Genomic DNA, 16,889 nt, shown 5'->3' with positions numbered 1-16,889 from the left:
AGCAGTTAAGAGCACTGACTGCTCTTCCAGAGGTCATGAGTTCAATTCCCAGAAACCAACCACATGGTGGCTCACAACCATCTATGATGTGATCTGATGCCCTCTTCTGGCCTGCAGGTGTACATGCAGGCAGAGCACTGTATACAAAATAATAAATAAATCTTTAAAAAAAAAAAAAAAGACGTCTTCAAGGCTCTCAAATACAAATAGCCAAAACACTTAGAATGTAACATTTATATTATTCCTGATTACGTCTTTGTTCTTCTTGCTATAGGTTATCTATTGTATATATGTATAATAATATAAATGTGTATGTAAAAAAATAAAATTTAAAAAATAGAAAAAAAATTTTAAAAAAGAAAAAGTTTGAAGCCTACAGTGTTCTGTTTCCCATGGCAACCTGGTTGCTTAGCCCTTGAAAGCTTCTATCTCCAGAAGTCTCTGTGCCTCCTTGGTCTCTCTTGTGCCAGAAAAAGGGCCTCGTCAAGCCCTGCCCTGGGTCTCCTCTAGCCTACATCAAAGATGACGGGCCATCAAAATCAGGATGATTTCTTTCAAATCCCCAGGTCGATGTTCAACTACCCATGGCTGGAATATCGAAACAGGAACCAAAGTGAGGATGGGATGGAAAGGCGAGAGGGAGGAGAGGGCACTGACAAAGGGAAGCTAGGTACCCAGGCCAAATCTCAGACACGCATAGGGTTTAGCAAATCCATGGGAAGGGCCAGGGTGGACCTTTGACCAATTGATGACTCCCCACAGCCCTCACAGTAAATCTCTATTTCCTCAGTAAGATTTACTGGATTATCTTAAATTGGGGTACCTGTGACCCCAATACCTTGCTCTCTATAGCAATCTCACAACTTCCAGCTCTTTGGATAGAGTCTTCCCTAAGCTCACTTCTCTGACCCCTGGTTTACCTGATTAACTTTTTTCTTTCTTTCTTTCTTTCTTTCTTTTTTTTTTTCAAGACAGTGTCTTTCTGTGTAGCCCTGGCTGTCCTGTTCCAGGCTGCAGACCAGGCTGGCCTCGAACTCAGAAATCTGCCTGCCTCTGCCTCCCGAGTGCTGGGATTAAAGGCGTGCGACCCCACCACCCTGTTAACTCTTATTATGCAAGGCTTGGTCTGTATGATCTCCTCTAGGAAATAAAACCCCAGCCCTGAGAGCACCTCTCAGCTACATGGCTTGTGTGCATCTCCACATTAGTTTTCATTTGTAAATCACCACAGACCAGAATCTCTGACTCAAATCACCCTTAACTGAATAGTGGGGTCTCCGAGGAGCTTCCCAAAATGCCTAGGCTCTATTTATCACAAATCCAACTCCTTTAGTCTGACACAGAGCCGAGGCATGTTCAAACGTCACGCCAACAGCTCTGATATGCGACCAGGGTTTAGGACACCGCTAGTCCTGTGCTCCTAACGTTCCAATTGAATGGGAGGCACCTGGGGATCTGGTTGAAATGAAGTTCGTGTAGCAGAAAGACCGCACAAAGGGCAAGAGCGACTCCTGGGGAAACGCTTGGTGGTAGTATTTCCTAACTTCAGAACAACTGAATTGCCTCAACAAGGCATTTGAACCCACACTTTTAGCTACTGTCTTATCAGTACCACACACACACATCCTTGCTCCTCTTGCCAGAATACAGAAAAGCCATGTCTCCTGTTCATCTGCCCTTGTCCTGTTACAAGGTAAGTAGTTTGTGTTACCCTAGGAGATGTGTCAAAAGTAGACAGAGCACCTCCTTTCCCTCCCAATTCAAGCTAGCTCACAGAACTCTGGCATTCACCTGTGGGTCTGCCGTTAAAGCTGTGTGATCTTGGGCAAGTTACTTTCCTTCTCTGAGCCCCCAGAGGCTTCTTGTATACAGTACTGCCTGCCCCCTTGTGGAGAGTTTTGAATGAGACAAAAACCTGTAAGGCCTGGCCTATGCAGGGTGTTTGCTAAAAGGAGTCATTTTTGTTAACACAGCAATCCTTACTTGAGGCTGCCAGATAAAACACAAACTGACCAGTTCAGTTTAAATATCCCCATAAACAATGCATGAGATTTAAAAAATATATAAAGGTCCTACATATTTTATTTGCTACCTGAAGCCTAAATTTAAGCTGACATCTTTTGGCGTTTCTTACTAGTGCTTTGCTAAATCTGAGAACACTACTTCTATGAGCCCACTTTGCATGACTTGAAGTCCTGGGGATCATTGGAAACCCCTTAAGATCTTATCTGTCACTAAGCTGGGCACTGCTGGCCGAAACCTGTTGTTCCCTGTTGCCTAAAGAGATGTGTTATAAAGATAGAACGGTTTGAGAGATGGCTGAGTCTAGGCCAGATCCACAGAAAACCACCGGCCCACATGAAGCCCTGGGCTACAGTCAGGGACCCTGACATGCACAAGGCCCTGCAAGTGGCCTCAGCTGCACACACAGCAGAGCAGTCGCCCACTTAGAACGGTGTTTGAAGGAAGCCTGTTCTCTCAAGCAGCCTATGTAGTTCATGGAGGCAGAAACCATGCAACAGGCAGCATGGTTGCCTCACGTCTGAATACACAGTAGCCTCTCTTTCCTCGCTGTACATCTCCCCCGGCTCTGGCCTTCTCCCTCCCCACATAATTTTTCAAAGGCTTTGAGATTCTCAAGTAACCAGACTGTGAACTCAGATCAGTTTACAGATCCCTTCAAAACCTAGAGTGCATTTGAGCTTCACAACTATCTTAGGAGAGGTACAGAGCTAGACCCATTTTATAGAGGAGAAGACTGAGGCCTTCGTGGAGGAAAGCAACTCATCCAAGTCATATCATGTGTGTTGGGGATGGGGTGGCAGTGGGATGGTAGCTGTAGCTTCAGCCCAGATGAAGCGTTAGGGTGACATAACTCATATTTCTGTTTTTGCCCTTCACTAACCCTTCCCTGGCTCTAACACTCCAGCAAGGGTCTAAGGGAGCCTTCTGACTGTTCTGCCACTTGCTCTCCCTCCCAGCTACCAAAGGAAGCATTCCCCCCGAGTCCAGAGTGCTGGAGGGTGCACCCCAGCAGGCCAAAAGCAACTCCTTGCTTCTACCACAAGAAACCCGATTTCTTCATACACTGGCGCACCCTGTATGAACAACGCAAGGAACGGGAGCAGAGGGTGATCTTGAAAAAGAGAAAGCTCCCGAGGTGCGCTTCGCCAGTCTCCGTTATTAAGTCACACCTTCCAGGATGGGTTGGGCCAGGAGTCGGGACAAACCACGGGCTAGAGAGAACCTTGCCGTTCTAGAAGAGCAACGCCATCAAGTGGGTGTCATTGCGTCATTCCTCTTTCCCCCCGTTGGTCCTCTCTCCACGGTGTCATCTCTGAGGCTCTGTGGCAGGGGTAAGGTTGTGACCTGAGGAAGGGAGGAAGAAGGGGACCATGGTTGTCTCTGTGATTTCTCACACAGGTACTTCAAAGACAGTGCCCAAATACAAAACCTCCATGTCTCTCTCAGCAACTTAGCCTTAAAACCGAAGTTGATAACCAGGTCGTTAGATCCCACGGAGGACACTCTGAAGTGGCAAAGGTTAAAGGTCAGGACCATGACGGGAGGAGGGAGTATGGACCCCTTGCTGAGGATACCTTTACCTTGGGGGGGTCTCTCGCTACTTTCTGCCCTGAGTCCTTCCCTGAAAAACAGAGGAAAGGGAGGGAGGGATGGGGACCGGGTTGACTGGACCCCTTTCAATTCAGAGTTCTGTGGTTTTTTTCCTTCTATTCAACTGGCCCTCCTTGGATGAGCAAGGAGCTCACAAACAGCCTGAAATCTCCACGAGAGGATGAGCAGTGCTATGCAGTCTATGTAAGAAGCAGCCAGGAGGAGGGGCAGGGGGCACCCCGGCTATACATTCTAGCTGTGTACAGAAGCTGGTAACTTGTGAGCTGGTGTCCAATGCCCTTTTCCTCTCCTCCATGCCTCTTCCTGCAGGCTTTAAGGCAACTGGGCATCAATAATGAGCTTGTCATGGAAGCACTGTGGCAGGTGGTAAGTCTGGGGACTTCATGGAGCTCAGGGAAAGAAGAAAGAGGGCCTGAGGGATGGAGGGAGTGGGACCGTAGGCACAAGACAAGGCTTCCAGAAAAGTTACCAGGGAAGACCAGGTCCTCCATTGTGTGGCAAAGTCCCCCACCTCATGCCCTTGGACTCTTTAGATGGCACCTTGAGGGTGTGTGACTATGAAGACCTTCTTTGTCTATGAAAACATTTTGAATTGAAAATCCAGAAAAGAGCTAGCGTTGCAGCCAATCTTGGTGGCTCATGCCTGAAATTCCAGCGCTAAGGAGACAGAGGCAGGAAAACTGCAAATTCCATTGGAGCCTAAGCTACATGAGTTCAAGACCAGCCTGGGCTGCATAGTAAGAGCCTGTCTAAGGCTGGAAGATGTAGCTCAGTGGTAAACACTTGGCTAGCATATACTAGGCCCTTGGGTTCTGGCATCACCAAACAGAAACACCCACCACTGTGGACCAAGTTCACTCTCTGACTTAACTAAAACATTGTTAATCTAAGCATTCCTGCCATGGTTTATAGTGCTCTTTGCTTGTGTGTGTGTGTGTGTGTGTGTGTGTGTGTGTGTGTGTGTGTGTATGGTGTTCTTGTTTTGAAAATTTTTTTACTATGTGGCCCAGGTTTTGAACTCATGGGCAATCCTCCTGCCTCCTGACCCCAAGTGTTAGAATTGCAGACATGAGTCGCCACGCCCAGCCTGAGCCCTACTCGGTCTTCTCTATAGTCACGCCTACAGTCTTACAGAACTCTCAGAACAGTTAACAGTCGCTCACAAATAGAAGCTCTGAGGATCCAAATGCTTGCCCAAGGCCAAGCGACTACAAAACCACAGAGAAATGTGCACAGACGCCTGACTTGCTGGCTTGGCGTTGCTCCATTGCACCAGCCTGCCTGTGCACTCTGCATGAGCATAAGCGAGTCACCCTCTCGTGTTCTGATTTCTATTTTGTAGGAGTTGCACTGAAACAATCCCTAAAGACTTGACAGCCTATCAATTTATGGTATTTTGCTATTTCCTTCTTAAACCAGGCTCAAACTAGTTCAACAAAAGTGAAGGACGAGGCCTATAGAACCCTGGCCATCCTAGGTATGTTCTCGCCCTCTGTGGGGAGTTGAGGAGGTACAAAAGTGCAGCCGCTTTGTTCTATTGGCGGGCTGGGCTGGTTGCTGCCCAAATGAGCAGACTCACCTACCTCAAAATGTTTGTAACCTTGTCTAAAGCCTTGCTCCTGTTTGACCAATTAAAAAGTCAACACAGCTGGGCAGGGCAAATGGGATAGGTGTGGCAAAGGTTCCCTGGCTTTTGTGAGAGAGACCAGGAGGGAGGAGGAAGAGCTGGAGGAAGAAGGCTGAGCCATGGGTTAGGTGGAGGAAGAAGCACATGGCCGCGTGGGTGGAGGGTTCAGCCCAGAGAAAGTAAATGTTTGCGGTCGTGGATGGGAGGCAGCTCAACAGAAATTATTAGAAGCAGATGGCATGGGATTGGGCAGGGTATGGGATACCTGCCCCAATATGGGAAGTAATTTAGGGGATTAATATTTGCCCTGCCCCAGGTGAACCATGGCTATTTAAAAACAGAGCTGGTGTCTGGGTTTTATTGATTGATAGCAGGTTTGAAAATACCACCACAGTAGTATAAACAATTATTAGGCCATACTTCTAAATTAACCACAACATCTATGGGTGTGGGCGGAAGGGAAGGGGATATGACCTCACTCCAACCTAGCATTCTACAGGGCCAGGGACCCGCCCTAGGTACTGTTGGGCAGAGCAGGTAGGATGAAAAGGAAAAATAGACTGGAGGGAGGGCCAAGGAAGGCTCTTGAGTTGCATTCGTACTTAGCAGGCTCTTGACATAGCGGGAGGATGGGTAACCCCCTTGGAAAGCAGTACTTGGACCTCTAGTCACAAGAGTAAAGTGACGCTCGGTGGGTCCTTTACAGAAAAGAGAAGTCCCAGAGGCCCTTCCCTGACCTGAGCACCCTCTCTGGCCAGGTTGCTTGAATAAGACTGTGATCCAGGCTCTCATCAAACAGTTGGCAGAACAAAAGGAGGGTCAAAGGCTAGAGACCCTGGTGGGACTGCGCGTAGCTCTGAACTCCTGGGCTGCCGTGCCTAACAGCAAGGTGAATTGGGAGGAGAATCCACACTGGAGGCAAAGGAGAGCCAAGTCATGGGTGATTTTTTTTGTGTGGGGGGGGGGAGTTGAGTGTGGAAAAAGGCTGCTTAACTCTCTGACTTAATAGAAGACCCTGTCCTTGTGGGGTCCCCTCAAAAGCTGAATGGAAGGATAGGCTGAGATAGCCAGGCAGGCAGGCTCTGTAAAGCTGGAAACATTGAGATTCTCTAAGAAGCCAGCACTCTTAAGTGGAACCCATCGTTAGCATCACCTCCAAAAGAGCCCAGTGAAGCACAATCTGTCACGAAGGAACAGAAACTGAGAGTCCACCGATAGAGTTCTCAACTTATGCCCCGCTTTGGAGCACTGGGCCTTTCATTCCAACAGAGCTCATGAAAAATAGAATCCGTGACTCTTCCATTGATTCAGCAAATACATATTACACGGTTGCTATGTGCTGGGCCCTGTCGGTCCCTTGGGATATAGCAGTAAGCCAAATAGACAAACTGCCTTTGTGGAGAGACTCACACGATAATAATTTAATTACAAAGGTAGATAGTGTGTCAGAAGTTACAAGTGTGGTGGGAGGAAATACACCAAGTCTTCCCAGGAGGGGAGAGCATGGGTGGTGATTTAGACATGGTAGACAGGAAAGGTCCAGTATGAACAACGTATTTGAGCAAAGACACGAAGATGCTTTGTAGACACCTGAGAGGAACTGTTTTCTCTCTCACAGGCAAAAAGACTAATGGGCACAAACACAGGAACATGGTTAGCACAGCCAAAGATCAGCAAGAAAAGCCGGTGTTGTTGAAGTGAGATGAGAACAGGAGAAGCAACCGGTAGGGAAGGTCTAGTCAAAAAAAGTTAACAGACTAGATCGTATGTGGCTCTGTGGGGTTCTTAAGGACTTGGGCTCATAGTCTAGGTAAAGAGCTTTTGGAGTTCTTACATCGTAATTGTCCTTTCAAAAAGCTCACTCGAAAGAGGTATGGCTTAGGAGAGAACAGGTGACAGCAAATAGAAAGGGGGAAAGAGTACAAAAATCACGTGATGGCACGAGTCTTCTTTTATAGAGAAAGGGTTGGACGTAATATTCTAGAAAACATAAAGCTGGAGCCAGGTATGGCAGCAAGTCCCTGGAGCCCCAGCTCTTGAGATGGAGGCAAGAAGATGCTAAGTTTGGAGTCACCTACAAAGTGGGATCCTATCTCAGGGGGAAAAAAAAAGTTAAAAGGTGAAGGCTGGCTGAAGACAGTACCTCCTGCTGCTCTTTTCATATACTGTCTCCCTCTAAGAGGCTGGAAGTGGGAAATGAGGACAAGCTGGTGTGCGTGCTGCAGAAGCTGACAGACAAGCCATTGAGTGAAGTATCCTTAGAGGCAGCCCTATGCTTGGGTTTCCTGAGGCCCAGCAACAGCATGGTCCAAGAGTTCCTGCAGCTCTGCCTGTGCCAAGGGTCCATGCACCAGAGGATGAAGGTAGGAGAGGCAGGAAGCCGAGATCCCCTTGGTAGTGCTTGGCAAACATCGGTCAGTGTTGACTTGGGTGGAGTCTGCACCTACCATCACATCCCAAAGAAACCAAGCTAAAGCTGTGCATAGCAGAGTTCCCTGTGTGTTTATGATTATGTAAATACATGGCTACAGGGATATATGGACAAATACTTGTGCACATGTACATATATTTGGCATGAGTGTCCATTTCTTTATGCATGCACATATCCACTTGTGTTCTCATTCAGAAGGCCAAGAGGCAGAAAAAAAGCATCCTCTCCCTGTTCCCTAGGGAGTTCCAGGCCCAGCCCTAAAGTCTGGTTGGGTATCAACTCACCTCCAGGTACCCAATATGCCCTGGCCCTTCTCACCCTTCCCAGGCACTTAGGATGCTGGTCAAGATAATGAACATTCACTCGGCTGCAGTCACCAGGGCCACTCTAGAACAGCTAAACTCTGCTGTCCTTGACGTAAGCTCTAGGCTATCTTCCTTAACATTGGACCAGGAGGGTTGGAGGAGGAGGGGGGAAATGGACCCTCTTTCACACCTCCCCGTGCCTTCCCCTAGGATCGCCTTGAAGCCACCCAGATGCTCAAGACCATTGGGCTGGAAAAGATCCAGGCCCAGGGGCTGGAGGAACTCACATTTGACCTGCTCAAGAGGAAGATACACAATGAACCTTTCCTAGTAAGAGCCTAGCTCCCAGTCTGTCTCTTATTCTCTTGGAACAATGGTTCCCAGAAAACACCACACCCTAGGACCTCTCAGACAGTCTATGGTTTTTGTTTGTTTGCTTGCTTGTTTTGTTTTTTTGATCTGCCTTGTCTTTGGTGGGGAAGTCCCTCGGCACAAAAAGGCCACCCAAACTGCGTCCTACTATTCATTTCTTCTCCTTCCTTCCTCCGGTGTGGTAGGATACGCCTGTGATCCCAGAACTCACAAGGTAGAGGCGGGATGATCAGGAACTCAAAGCCAGTCTCAGCTCTGTAACAAGTGTGAGGACCTTGTGGGCAACATGAGATGTGATGGGCAGGGATGGTCCAAAGAGAATTTTCTGTGGGAAGCTTTCCCGAACCACCAGACTTAACTTGCCTTCCTCCACGTCCACGTCCCATTGCGCTTAACTTGACAGAACTGAGGCATTTCCACCTTGCTCTAACTGTGGGTCGTCTCACCTCCTAACACTTCCAGTGGTTTCCAGTGCCCTCGGGATGGCTTGTTTCACGTCACATCTCAAGCCCCACTCACCTCTTTAGTCTCCAGTGCCCAGCACCAAACCCAGGCCCTTGTATATAATAGGCAAGTGCTCCCGAACTACATCGCAAGGCCTTGGTTCTTTTTAAGACTCAGTGTAGCCCAGCTGGCCTCAAACTGGCCTCTCCTCACTCTGCCTCCCAAGTGCTGGGATTACAGCTGTGCACCACCCTGCCCAGAGCCTCTTCAGCTTTACTTCTTATCGCCACCAAGCGGCTGTGCTTAGAGTAGCCATATCCTGACGTACCAGTGTAACTACTAACTGCAATCTAAAGAGCCCTGGTCTGACCACCTCAATAAATGAACTGTTTCCCCCCACCCCACCATCCGTCCACTACAAGCTGGGATATCACTTCCTCCAGGAAAGCATCCCAGAACCCAAGACTGAAGAAGGAAACACTGTGTTCCCACCCCTCCACCCTCACCCCTAGCCCCGCCCCCACTCCCCTCCCACCCCACCCCACCTTCACAGTACTTAGTTGCCTGTTTGCTTGTCTCCTTCACTTGCTTGAGCCGTGCGAGGCAGGTGCCCTTTGTAAGAAAAGCTGAGTGTTTAATACAGGTGCGTAGAGTGCCGCAATGGTGCACCCCCGCATTCGCTCTCTCTGTTGCCCGTCCCACTCTGCAGGCAATGAGGCAGGCTGTGTCCGAAACAGCGGGAGTACTCAAGATGAAGCCTTTGATCATGAAACTGACAGAGGCGTAAGTCAAACTAACCAGGGCTAGAAGGCACGGAGGGGTTGGCTAAAAACCTTGTCTGTACTTTTGGGCCAGTCATTCTAACTCGGGAGGCAGAGGCAGGCAGATCGCTGTCAGTGCGAGGCCAGCCTGGTCTACAAAGCGAGTCCAGGACAGCCAAGGCTACACAGACAAACCCTGTCTAAAAAACCATAATAAATAAATAAATAAATAAATAAATAAATAAAAAGAAGAAAAGAAAGAAAAAGAAAGCTTGTGATATCACACAGGGTTGCTATAAAACTCTACTCTAACCCCAAAGGAACTTTTGGAAGGCATCAAGTTCTGGTGCTGATCAAACCCCGATCATTGATTTAGTGTTCCATGGCAAACTAAAGGATCTGTCCCTCCCTGCTTCTTCTCTGACTGGAGAAACAAGAGAGGAAAATGAAATTAGCAACACTCACCATCATGCCAAACTCACTCTGGGCTGAGATGTAACCCACCTCCCTCCCACTGAACAACATACTCCCTTCTTTGCAGGCAACTGATGAGCCCAGACGTCAGTGACCGACAAGAAGCAGTCATCTCTTTGGTAAGCAGGGCTGTTTTTCTGACTCCATCCTTGAGATGTGTTGATGATGGTGGGGGAGGGAGTAAAGATCACAAAGGATAAGAACCGTAGTTTGGGAAAGTTAGTTACTTGAGAATTCTAGTCCTATTGAAGGTCCAAACCCTGGGATGAGTAGGATAAATGAGAGATGAGTCCGAAGGATGCTATCGCATATTACAAAAAAGGTCTCGACCCTGATAAATAATGGGAACGAGATTGCTCAAATGCCAAGGAAAGAAATCACATCTGTCTCTAGGCCATAGGGTCATCTCAAGAGGAGAGTGGGAAAGAGGCTGGGGATCTTACCTTTCTGAGGCTAACTACTTAGGCAGAGTTCCTCATTTTCTGCCCAGGGTGCCCTGGGGATCCGCAACCAACAGGTGTTCCACTTGCTGCTGGACATGCTAGATACAGAAGAGACCCAGAACGTGAAGAAGAGTGTAAGATGCCTGTCCCATAGCCCTCTCCTCTCTCTCTCTCTCTTCCATGTCCCTCCCATTCAGCTTTACTGTTTATTCATAGTCACCAATGGGGAGTTGGGGCAAAAGTCCTCAGACACTGTCCCTTGGTTTGACTCCTTGGGGCCATGGTAACCACATCTAGAACCTGCTCTTTCCCAGCTACGTCCTTTCCCAGCCTGAGCACTAAGGGACGGGCCCCAAGGTCTTTGTTTCCATTGCAGATACAAGAAACATTACTTGTCTGGGCCTCGAGCAATCCCTGGATCCAAATGAAGCTCCAGAACAAGGTTTTCTTTGTATATGAGGTACCTAAGGCCATGAAGGCAGGGCCTACAAGGTTCCGGAAGGAGCCAGATGGCCTGGATGACGTAGGCATCAAAGACTTTCGACGTGCTAAGCTGAGCCCCTTGTTTATTGCAAAGTCCTGCAACAAGCTAGGCGAAAAGCAAGAGGCGCCTGCTTTCTCATTCTCTTTCTCCAAACCAACAAAGCAAAGGCCGCCACCCAAAGGGCCTTGGCAGCCAAAAATCAGGGAACAACTCCGGAACTTGGTGAAGCCTCAAAGTACTTTCTTTTGGGGCTAAGTCCTACTTGTTCCTTCAGAATGGTCCCCTGAGAGGATCACTTTCATTCTCTCTTCCACGAATAAACACCTGCTTGTTGCTTTACCTAGTTACCGAATCACCATTGCTGTTCACTCCCCTGAGGCTGCACTGGAACACTTTCCTTCCTTGTTTCTGTGCAGTCAGATTTCATCAGGGCAAAGAGGGAAGGATGGAGACCAAAGTTCTTTCTCCGTGGCTAGCTTTCCTCCTGTCCTAGTTACATTCTGCTGCTGTGACAAATACCATTACCGGAAACACCTTAGGAGAGGAAAGGATTTATTTGGCGTATATTTCCGGGTCACAGTCTGTTACTGAGGGAAGTCAGAGCATGAACTTGGTGGCAGGAGATTGAAGGTATGAACTACGTAGGAACACTAGTTGTAGGCTTATGCTTAGCTTCTACATCCACGGGGAGACCACACATATCAATTTGCAATCCAGACAATCTCCAGAGGTAGGCAATGCCTTAACTGAAGTTGTCTCTTCCCAGGAGACTCTAGATTACATCAAATTGGGAAAAAAAAAAAAAAGACAGGTGCACACCTTTAATCCCCAGCACTTGGGAGGCAGAGGCAGGTGGATCACTGAATTCGAGGCTGGCCTCGTCTATAAAGTGAGCCCAGAATGGCCAAGGCTATGCAAAGAAACCCTGTCTCAAAAAGCCAAAACAAAACAAAAGACATTTCCCTAAGTCATGTCCCTTGTTAGCGCCCAGAATCTGGTAACAGAACTAGAGAGCTGGACCTCTGTCAACAGAAAACATGGAGCAAGCAATGCTGGGACGTTTGCTTCTTAGATCATCTTCTTACTAACTTTGCCCCCAACCTCATTTGTCTCCTCTCTAAAATGGTGAGAACTTTATTTTTTAAATTTCCGTTCTTTATTTATGTGAGTACATATGTGTGTGTGTGTGAATCCATACACCACAGCACAACGTGGAAAAGTCAGCTCTCTTCATACACCATGTGTGTCCCAGGCATCAAACTTGGGTTATCAAGCTTGGGGAAAAGTGCCCTTATCTTCTGAGCCATCTTGCTGGCTTTTTAAAAAGAAATCTTTTTGAGATAGCATCTAGCTATGTATCCTAGACTAGTGCAGATACTGAGCTTTAGTCAGAGCCAATCAAAATACCTGCTGCCTACCTACTTGACAGTCATTCACTTTAAGAGACCCCATTAACTTTGTAAATTTGCCTCTTTTCTCATTTCTATTGACATCTGGATTTCCCTTTGTCAACAAAACCAATCTCAACAAGCTACAAAAGGCTGCCAGGTATTGTAGTACATACCCGTAATCCCAGCATTTTGGAGGCTAGCAAGAGAACAGGTTTGAGGTTAGCCTGGGCCACACTGAGTTTTGTTGTTGTTGTTGTTTTAAGATTTAACCAAACCCACAAGGATCTTAACCACTGGAGCCATCTCCATAGCCCCATACAGTGAGCTTAATGGTAGCTTGAGCTATACACAGCGAAGAAAAAAAGGGGTGGGGAGGGAGAAGAAATGAAGTTAAGGGAGTGTAGTTGGCTAGGGTATGGGACCTTTGGAGAAACACTGATTTTTGTTTGTTTGTTCGAGACAGGTTTTCTCTGTGTAGCTTTGACTGTTGTGGACTTGCTTTGTAGACCAGGCTGGCCTTGAACTCACAGCGATCCGCCTGCCTCTGCCTCCCAAGAAACACTGATTTTTAAAAGTGCAGTACAGTGGTGACAATAGAACAAATGGTTAACATCTGAGAGCTTTGGCAAGTGGCTTAAATCAAGACAAGATTTCAGATAGGCATAGATAAGAATATTTGAAGCGGGGCTTGTAAATGCCCTTTATTTACTCTTAGAGTAGGATGCAGAGATCCCATTCAAAGATTTGTTACAGAGGGGTGCGTGTTACATTTTGGATGGTGTACTAGAGTCAGTTCTAACAGATTTTGATGGTTGAGTGGACATGTTAGGACTCTTGAGAAGAGGGAAGGAAACGGCTCTGGCACACATTGGTGATAGACCAGATGGTAGGTTCAGTGTGAAGTCACTTGTGCTTAGTGCTAGCAAGTCATCTGCTGCGAACTGGTGAAATTAGGATTGAGATGCTACCATGCAGGGACTGCCATCCTCTGAGACACCATAAATATGGACAAAAAGGGTTGAGGATCCAGGCACGGTTTTACACAAGTTTAAAGCTTAAACGGTATGTTAATAGCACAATGTTTGTACCTGTAGGCTATTGATTTTTTTGTTTTTGGTTTGATTTGGTTTTTCAAGACAGGATTTGTGTTAGCCTTGGCTGTCCTGGACTTGCTTTGTAGACCAGGCTGGCCTTGAACTCACAGTGATCCACCTGCCTCTGCCTCCTGAGTGCTGGGATTAAAGGCATGTGCCACCACACCCGGCTACCTGTAGGCTATTGAAACCCAGGGAAATCTGACTTAAATTACTTATTCTTCCAAAACCACAACATGGCCAAGGAAAGCACACCTTTCCCATCTTTGAACACCGTGCCACAGTATCAGGGACCATCCTAAGGAGTGTTGCTTATACTCCAGAAGAGGGAAGCCATTCTCTAATTAGCTACCCTATTTTAGTTTGCATTCAGAATTCAATTCTTAGGCCAGGCGTGGTGGCACACACCTTTAATCCCAGCACTCTGGAAGCAGAAGCAGGCAGATCACTGGGAGGCCGGCCTGGTCTACAAATCGAGTCCCGGACAGCCAAGGCTACACAGAAGAACCCAGGCTTCATTCAGATGTTTGGAGTAAAGCTTAGACATGGACTTTTTTTTTCCAAACAAGTACTTTAGTATAAATAAATGGTCAAGGGGTCAGGGAGGCAAGGAGGGCCCTGAGGGCTTCCATAATTTAACACTCTTCAAAAGCATAGACAGACTCTAACAAAGGATGGGTGCTGGCTGAGAGGGGACGCCCCCTGCACTGCGCTCCCACCCAGGGGTACTGTGAAGTTCGGCTGGTGTGGGTTGAGTCTCTCCCAAGAGTGAGCAAGACACCTACTGGCACAGGGATGTGGTTAACACCGATGCTTCAAAGAACACGTCCTTGTACTTGGCAGTGGGTTTAGGACAGGGCTGAGGCCACACAGGCCGCTACATCACTATGGCTGAGCCAGTACTTGTGTAGGATGGGGGCTTGGAGTAGTCCTTTCATCATGGTTAGTCTTGTTAATACAGTAATCCTAGAGGTCAGCAGGGAGGGTTATAGCTAGGAGGCTAGGGGCATGGGACATCCATGGCTTCACACCACAGTGCCACTGAGGAAGCTGCCTGGTTGGGAGGAGATATTCTCTACCACTGACCTGGGCCAACTTGCTTCCCCTGCCTGGGCCTCGGGTCTCCTCGTCTGTGAACGCCTTGCCTGGCCGGGGCAGGTGCTGGTGAGGCCCTCTTGGCAGGCAGTGGTGACGCAGTCGTCCGAGAACAGCAGCAGAGTCAGGCACTCCTGAGCTACCTTCTTGCACATGAGAGGCTCCAGCAGTGGGATCTCATGGATGTGCGGGCACAGTGCCATACCCAGCACCTTGGCTGGGTCTAAGCGGCTGCGGGGAGCAGGGCCACTGAGATTGTCATTGCTGCTGCTGCCCCCACCGGGCCCGTGGCTTATGTCCCAGTCCCGCTGCTCCTGCAGGGTCAGCGTGGTGAAGAGGTCGAAACAGTGTGCCAGGCTCCATGGCTGCACTGGGCCCACCGGCCTTACTACCAGCTGGGTGTGGGAGGCTGTTGGAACGTGACAGGGAGCGGGGCAAGGGGCCTGCACCTGTCTCTCTGGCCCAAGAGCTGCCAGAGGCTGGTGGGGTAGCTCCAGGCATGTGCGGCAGGGTGAGGGTGCAAGCCAGAGATAGATGAGGGGAAAGCACATCTTCTGTGAGGTCCCACAGGCAGAACTCCGTGTCCTGGCCAGCTGAGCCAAAGCGGTAGGTGATGGAGCCAGCCTTGGGCAGAGTGGACAGTGGGGCTCCCGTGTCTGAGCTGGTGGCCTCAGGCTCCTCCTCTGCCTGAGTGGTGTAGGGATCAAAGGCTACAGTGTTCACCCAGGACTTGTGCCACAGCCTCCAGCTAACACACACCCCTCTGTGAAGGATCATGCAGTGACCAGGTCATCGTCCCCTCCTGTCACCACATAGCAGCCATCAGGACTCCAGCACAAGCACAGCAGACCCCCAAAGTCTTCATGAGCCCACATGGAAGCATGCTATCAAAATCAAAGACCCCCAGGCAGCCGTCCTGGCTGACTCAGGCTAGGTGCCAGCAAACTCGTTGAGGGGGCCCTCACCCACTGCCCACTTGGCCAGTGGACTGCGGGGCGCCTTGCTTTTCGCTGTATAAACAGCAAAGCCCGCACCCTGTCTCAGCAAAGTGTACTGGGGTGGGGTGGACATTGTAGAAGTACAGGTGGCCACTGGCGTGAGAAGCAAGAACAGACTCGGACTCAGGCAGCTACTTCAAATATGTCACCTTGGTCTTGTCAAACAGCAGCTCTTCATTGAATAGCTTGCAGGTATCTTGATGATGTCGAGATACTGCACCTGGCCGGCAGAGAAGCCCACCAGCAGGGAAATGGTCTCCGTGGCAGCTGTGAAATGGTTGAAGTGGTGGCAGGTGGGCTGGGTCCCTTTGCTGATCCGCTAGTCGTTGGGCTTGTTGAGATCAATGGACCGCTGGCTTCCGTGGCGTTAGCAGCTGGGGTACAAGTAAAGCTCACAGGCCAGGTGGATGCAGACGCAGTGCGGGTCCTGAGGCTCCAGGCCCTGATGGAGGCTGAGTGGGCTGTGGCAGCGCTAGGATCTGGGTGGAGGTCTGGCCGGACCTGCATGTCGCCTGGAAGCAGCTTGTAGAAGCCCTCTCGGTGCGAAGCTGTGACTTGATTTCTTCCATGCAGTCATCCATAGCAGCGCTGGGGCCGAACCCGAAGCCATGCAGTAGCCAGGCCGCCAGCCCGACAACGACATCTTTATTTTCAAAAATTTCTAGCTTTATATACAGCTAATCATTGTTCTAGGCCGCTTTAATTGTATCTGTTCTCAAGCAGGGTGGTGGTGGCGCACGCCTTTTTTTTTTTTTTTTTTGGTTTTTCGAGACAAGGTTTCTCTGTGTAGCCTTGGCTGTCCTGGACTCACTTTGTAGACCAGGCTGGCCTTGAACTCACAGCGATCCGCCTGCCTCTGCCTCCCTTAATCCCAGCACTCGGGAGGCAGAGGCAGGCGGATCGCTGTGAGTTTGAGGTCAGCCTGGTCTACAGAGTGAGCCCAGGACAGCCAAGGCTACACAGAGACACCCTGTCTCAAAAAAACAAACAAACAAAATAAATAAATAATAAATTGTATCTGTTCTCAACTCCCACTTAATGGTTGGTTAACAATTTGCAAATATGTCCAACAAAGATATTGCAAAGGGTGTAATGGCTAGGAAAAACAAGGAAGAAAATGGTACTCCATAATGTAATGCAGTATTGAAAAAGTAGACCACGTGAGTATCTGAGAACACTAAATATGCACAAAGATTCCAGAACAAAAGCCTATTTGGTATAAGCAAGAACTATGGGGCCAGATTGAGTGTCCAACGTGAATAAAAAGCTCTTGGGTTCAATAACACCACTGCCCCTCAAAAGCAACAGCCAACAACAATAACAACAAAAAGGTT

The 16,889-nt window shown here is 48.7% G+C and overlaps 1 protein-coding gene and 1 pseudogene across 4 annotated transcripts; one reads left to right on the top strand and one right to left on the bottom strand.

Moving 5' to 3' along the window:
- Nucleotides 1-421: 421 nt before the first annotated feature.
- Nucleotides 422-11,679, top strand: HEATR9 (HEAT repeat containing 9). 3 transcript variants are annotated; one of them, XM_084750527.1, is made up of 15 exons: nucleotides 422-613; nucleotides 1,644-1,693; nucleotides 2,982-3,160; nucleotides 3,424-3,550; nucleotides 3,763-3,819; nucleotides 3,946-4,002; nucleotides 5,056-5,113; nucleotides 6,022-6,152; nucleotides 7,444-7,626; nucleotides 8,022-8,111; nucleotides 8,210-8,329; nucleotides 9,525-9,598; nucleotides 10,118-10,169; nucleotides 10,541-10,627; nucleotides 10,870-11,679. In XM_084750527.1, the coding sequence occupies exons 1-15, from the start codon at nucleotides 523-525 to the stop codon at nucleotides 11,230-11,232; spliced, it is 1,719 nt and encodes a 572-aa protein (XP_084606653.1). In that variant the 5' UTR covers nucleotides 422-522; the 3' UTR covers nucleotides 11,233-11,679. The 3 variants fall into 3 exon arrangements, with proteins under 3 accessions (XP_084606653.1, XP_084606654.1, XP_084606655.1); XM_084750529.1 differs by having other exon boundaries at nucleotides 505-613; nucleotides 1,334-1,693; XM_084750528.1 differs by lacking the exon at nucleotides 1,644-1,693.
- Nucleotides 11,680-13,035: 1,356 nt separating this feature from the next.
- LOC311578384 (dystrophia myotonica WD repeat-containing protein-like) lies at nucleotides 13,036-16,136 on the bottom strand (annotated as a pseudogene). The gene is made up of 2 exons: nucleotides 16,057-16,136; nucleotides 13,036-16,016 (listed from the first exon to the last, which is right to left on the bottom strand). The product of its transcript is annotated as a dystrophia myotonica WD repeat-containing protein-like (transcript).
- Nucleotides 16,137-16,889: the final 753 nt, after the last annotated feature.

Source organism: Acomys minous (genome assembly GCF_964271855.1).
Source record: "Acomys minous genome assembly, chromosome: 12".
Taxonomy (NCBI): Eukaryota; Metazoa; Chordata; class Mammalia; order Rodentia; family Muridae; genus Acomys; species Acomys minous.
The sequence above is the reverse complement of the archived record's forward strand: the minus strand, read 5'-3'. Positions and strand labels throughout refer to the sequence as shown.